The sequence below is a fragment of the Schistocerca serialis genome, chromosome 1 (assembly GCF_023864345.2).
Source record: "Schistocerca serialis cubense isolate TAMUIC-IGC-003099 chromosome 1, iqSchSeri2.2, whole genome shotgun sequence".
Taxonomy (NCBI): Eukaryota; Metazoa; Arthropoda; class Insecta; order Orthoptera; family Acrididae; genus Schistocerca; species Schistocerca serialis.
Window position 1 is genome coordinate 76663921 of NC_064638.1, and position 6000 is coordinate 76669920.

At 42.8% G+C, this 6000-nt stretch overlaps 1 protein-coding gene across 1 annotated transcript in view; it reads right to left on the reverse strand.

Moving 5' to 3' along the window:
* The window catches only part of LOC126473084 (serine/arginine repetitive matrix protein 1), a 130005-nt gene extending 124257 nt beyond the window's left edge, over positions 1-5748 (reverse strand). The window contains exon 1 of the mRNA XM_050100363.1: positions 5610-5748. Coding sequence (XP_049956320.1) covers positions 5610-5675 — 66 coding nt within the window. The 5' untranslated portion in view covers positions 5676-5748. The remainder of the gene's footprint in view (positions 1-5609) is intronic.
* Positions 5749-6000: the final 252 nt, after the last annotated feature.

The window sequence follows — 6000 nt, forward strand, 5'->3', positions numbered from 1 at the left end:
GTTAGCAGCGAATCTTAACACTGATATCCTTGAACCCTGTATTACAGTTCCACTCCCGAATCTTTCTTTTGTTTCCGTTGTGCTTCTTCGACTTATAGATTAAAAAAAAACAGAAACTAAGATCCGGAGATGCTTTTCCGCCGAAACTGACCGGAATGAAGTGGTGCTGCGGAGCGAGCTCATTGAGAACGCCGGCCGCTGTGGCCGAGCGGTTCGAGGCGCTTCAGTCCGGAACCGCGCCAGTGCTACGGTCGCAGGTTCGAATCCTGCCTCGGGCATGGATGTGTGTGATGTCCTTAGGTCAGTTCGGTTTCAGTAGTTCTAAGTTCTAGGGGACTGATGATCTCAGATGTTAAGTCCCATAGTGCTCAGAGCCATTTGAACCATTGAGGACTTCAGCACTAGCCTTTATGTATAGTGTGGCTGAATATTGTTCACCAGTCTAGATGAGAGGTGCACACGTAGCTAAAGTGGACCCTCTGACTGAAGGAGACAATGCAGAATCTTTGGAACACTCGGGGCCACCCCATGTGCCTGACTCCCCGTCGTTGTAAACATAGAACCCTATGAAATTAGCTGATTACAGTTAACTACAAGAGAATTAAAAAAATCCCAGACAACCCACAACTCTCGATAGGCCAAGACATAAAGTCAGACTTGTCTTATGGAAAATAGCGGAAGGAGTGTAAGGCTTTGACTCAAGGACAGCTTGGAAAGAACGGTGAGCTGTAAGTGGACGTAACAACGAAAACAAGGATCCAACAAGAAGATCGAAGGAACCTGCCAACGAAATTTTGGACAACATCGAACCGTGTCAGGACGGATATTGGTAGATGTAAGCAACCGAAGAATTAATGCGGCTTACTGTCCTGTCTTGAGAGTGAGTGCGGTGCAATCCAATCAATGGACTATTTACTTGTGTGTGAAGTCCGTAGTTAAGGGGGAAACTGAAGGACATATACAGACCCTCTAAATAAGCCACAGAGTGGATAAAGAATATTTGTACACTACTGGCAATCAAAATTGCTACACCAAGAAGATGACGTGCTATAGACGCGAAATTTAACAGGCAGAAATAAAATGCTGTGATATGTAAATGATTAGCTTTTCAGAGCATTCACACAAGGTTGGCGCCGGTGGCGACACCTACAGCGTGCTGACATGAGGAAAATTTCCAACCGAGTTCTCATACACAAACAGCAGTTAACCGGCGTTGCCGGGTGAACCGTTGTTGTGAGGCCTCGTGTAAGGAGAAGAAATGCGTACCATCGCGTTTCCGACTTTGATTAAGGTCGGATCATAGCCTATCACGATTGCGGTTTATCGTATCGCGACATTGCTGCTCGCGTTGGTCGAGATCCAATGACTGTTAGCAGAATGTGGAATCGGTGGGTTCAGGAGGGTAATACGGAACGCCGTGCTGAATCCCAACGGCCTCGTATCACTAGCAGTCGAGATGACAGACATCTTATCCGCATGGCTGTAACGGATCGTGCAGCCACGTCTCGATCCCTGAGTCAACAGATGGGGACGTTTGCAAGACAACAACCATCTGCACGAACAGTTCGACGACGTTTGCAGCAGCATGGACTATCAGCTCGGAGACCATGGCTGCGGTTACCCTTGACGCTGCATCACCGACGGGAGCGCCTGCGATGGTGTACTCAACGACGAACCTGGGTGCACGAATGGCAAAACGTCATTTTTTCGGATGAATCCAGGTTCTGTTTACAGCATCATGATGGTCGCATCCGTGTTTGGCGACATCGCGGTGAATGCACATTGTAAGCGAGTATTCGTCATCGCCATACTGGCGTATCACCCGGCGTGATGGTATGGGGTGCCATTGGTTACACGTCTCGGTCACCTCTTGTTCGCATTGACGGCACTTTGAACAGTGGACGTCACATTTCAGATATGTTACAACCCGTGGCCCTACCCTTCATTTGATCCCTGCGGAACCCTAAATTTCAGCAGGATAATGCACGATCGCATGTTGCAGGTCCTGTACGGGCCTTTCTGGATACAGAAAATGTTCGACTGCTGCCCTGGCCAGCACATTCTCCAGATCTCTTGCCAATTTAAAACGTCTGGTCAATGGTGGCCGAGCAACTGGCTCGTCACAATACGCCAGTCACTACTCTGGATGAACTGTGGTATCGTGTTGAAGCTGCATGGGCAGCTGTACCTGTACACGCCATCCAAGCTCTGGTTGACTCAATGCCCAGGCGTATCAGGGCCGTTGTTACGGCCAGAGGTGGTTGTTCTGGGTACTGATTTCTCAGGATCTATGCACCCAAATTCTGTGAAAATGTAATCACATGCCAGTTCTAGTATAATATATTTGTCCAATTAATACCAGTTAATCATCTGCATTTCTTCTTGGTGTAGCAATTTTAATGGTCAGTAGTGTAATATAGTACCGAATTATAATAACATTTGTAAAGAATATTGTAATTCAGGACAGACCTCCAAGAATACTGTAGTTAATATTCGTACATTGCGTTAAACGTTTAATGCGATGATTGCCTTTGTAAGTGCGGAACGAGTAAATAATAAATACAATTGTGAGAGCTGTAGCTAATCTAAGCGGGTTTCAATACACTCCTAGAGCTCTCAAAGCTGGTTCTTAAAACTTTGTAAGTCAGATTTCACAGGACAGTTTACTTCTATATTCAAGCGCCGGACAGTTCAGCTTTTCCAGATTCACTGTGAAGCTGTCATCGGTTGAACAAACCTGTGACTATTCGCGCGCCTTCTTTTCATGCGTTCAATACCCCATATTAGTCCTAGTTGGCAAGGGTCCCACACACTTGGCCAATATTCCACGATGAAATGCACGAGTGATCTGTAAGCTACAGTCGCAATCGTCTACACGTAATGCCAACTCTGTCAAATTGTAAGACAAAGTGGTTAATTTCCCTTGGCGCTTACCCAATGTCTGAGCTGTGTCTACGCCCAGTCAAATCGGCTCTGTGATTTTATTAGTATTATTGATCTGCGAATAATGACAGTTTCCATGTATTTATCATTTTTTTATTTTTTTATTACATTTTTGGATCCAGTTTGGGGCCATTGCATAACAGTCCCATATTCTGTTTATTTAATTACAACTTTCATCTAGGTCGATAAGAACTGGAAAACGCAACAGTGATAAAATCTATTAAAACAAATAGAACAAAACTTCACTAAGAATAGTACTGTGAATTTTTACAATAAGCTTAAAGAAAATCCGACAGAACATCAGCTACCAGTTTATGCTTCATAAGGCAAAATGGCTCGCTAGAAATCAAGCTGAAAAATAAGTGCCAAATCCTTGCGGACTATTTCGACAAACTTCTCATCTGCGAATCTCCTACGGAAAAAATTGAATCACAAAAACAACAGAGATCCACAAGAAGATCTGTTGCAGAGCTCTAGAAGCTAAATTTACTCAAGGGAATCCACACGACCATGGCATAAATCTGGGAAACAGATGGAATTCTTTCTGCATAGAAATGTATACTTATCCACGCACTTCACAAGTAAGGGGGGAGACAAAAAGACCCAAAAATTACAAAATAATGTATCTCCTGGCGTCACCTACAAATTTCTTTCGAAACCTCTCTCACACAGATTCCAAAATCAAGTGGATCCACAAACAGGCAAGTATCAGTTAGGTTTTCGTGAGGTACGCTCCTCCACAGAACAGATACGGAGTCTTCAAAACGACTCTTGGCACGAGAAACTTCAAAAATACAGTGGTCACCTTTGTGGCTTCAAGAAGGAATATGTATGAGTCCACAGACATAAGGCGCTCTTCAAGACACTAGAGAAATCTGGCGTAGACAGCCACACAAGAGCAATCATTTGGGAAGCACTCTGACACAACCTCCAATGAGCAGTACACGAGTGAAATGTCCGATCCTCTGAGATCACAACCAGACTGTGGTAGGGTGACGGCCTCTCACCATTATTCTTTGACATTGTTCTTGAAAAAAGAAATTAATGAAATCCGAATTGCACTAAAAAGAAAACCGAAAGTGGAACGTCTGGAATGTGAGGACGATATCATAGTCCTCACTAGCAACACAGAAGAAGCCGACGGTTGCGTAGAAAAGCCACACAAAATCAGTCGAAACTCTGGGTTGAAACTTCGACACAAAAATGCTCAGTACATTGAGAGACTGACGAACAGTACCCCACTGAAACCACATACGGGAAAATCGCACGCATCCCTCACTCCAAATACTTATGACAAACAATTCAGTCAACAGGTATTAACTTGCCAGAATGAGATTTTCACTCTGCAGCGGAGTGTGCGCTGATATGAAACTTCCTGGCAGATTAAAACTGTGTGCCCGACCGAGACTCGAACTCGGGTCCCGAGTTCGAATCTCGGTCGGGCACACAGTTTTAATCTGCCAGGAAGTTTCAGGTATTAACTTATTTTTAGGGGTCAGTCAAGCAGGAAATAGAAATCTCAAAAAAGCATAAATGTTCACGGGGAATCACCAAGAGGTCCACATCCTTCAACGCAAAATTTAAGCAACTGATATTTTTTTAGAAGCACCATACACAGTAGGAACAATACAATTAGAAGGTCAAACAAAAATGAAAGAAATGGAGAAACAGAATCAGAAAATCCTTAGAAAAATTTGCGGACCAATAAATAGAGGAGCAATTTGGATGTGTAGACTGACGTCAGAATACAAAAATACAGACGGAAAAATGGTTACGTTGAAGCATAGAAGGCTCAGATTTGACGTGTTATTCACAGGATTCAAATACTAGAACACAAAAGTTGATAAAGGAAGCTGAGTTGACCTCAGACAACTATGTTTGACAACAGATGAAACGAAATACGTGAAGAGTTCAGGAGTACCATCAAAAATCAGGAATTTGCAACCGCCAGAGAAAGCAAGAAGATGAGATGTAACAACCAACAGGAATTGGGAACCACTAGAGATAAGAAGACAGAATGTGAATGGACAAAAACAACACAGCGAACATATGAAGATAATTTGGGAAGAGATAAAAAAACACAAAGAAATTATTATAAAGAAATTCAAGCTCAAACGCTCTAACAGGCAATCACCGTAAATGATATAACAACAATAATAATTATTATTATTATACATAGTAGTGCGCGTGTTTCTAATTATCAGCATAGATTTTTAGGAAAAAGACAAAGCTTTTTCTGGTTTAAGAAAAAAATGAAGAATAAATTATTATTCTGTTCTGAGCAGGAACGAGTCAGTTTCTTACTTACACTCTTTTTCGTGGATACGTAGGTGTGGCAAGTACTGAAACGTATTGGGCTTCCTACATCTGAAGAAGTGCAGTACCTGTTGATTACAACACGTGCTGTGGAACGAATTTAATTTAATCGTGTTGTCTTGGGCTCACGACCATAGAAAACAAATAAGACAAATAAAGAAAAAAATCATATTTTCAGAATTTTTAAATTGATAATTCGGGAAGAATGTAAAAGGCCAAAGTTTATGTATCCAGTAGTATTTGAAATGCTTTGACAGTTTTGATTATGCTTATATGCGCCATGAATACCCTAACTACTTTATCGGACACAAAAACTCTAGTTATTAGAGTAAGAAAAACGAACTGCTTACCCGCACATGTCTTCTTACGGGGTTCTTGACACCCTCAAGTAAACCAGTTTTGCTTATAAGCACCATCGGAACTGCAGGGAGCACGTACAGTATTTACATGATACGACTTCACTATGGTATTTTCCAGAGTTAAATTCTCTTTTTTCCTCTTGTCCTTCGCATTAGTAAACAAACTGTGACGTACGTGCTAGCAGAGTCTGCATGGCGCGAAATGCCGCGCAGCTGATGGGCATTTCGGTGCCTCCCGCGTCCAGACCCAGCTCTCTGTCCCCGTGGCAACTAGTATTAAATCGATAATGCGAGTATCAGATGTCCCGCCTCAGGACGTTGACCGCGATTCTTTGCAATCTTCCAAACAAATAAACAGTAACGTTGCGTCTCTGGTACAAGA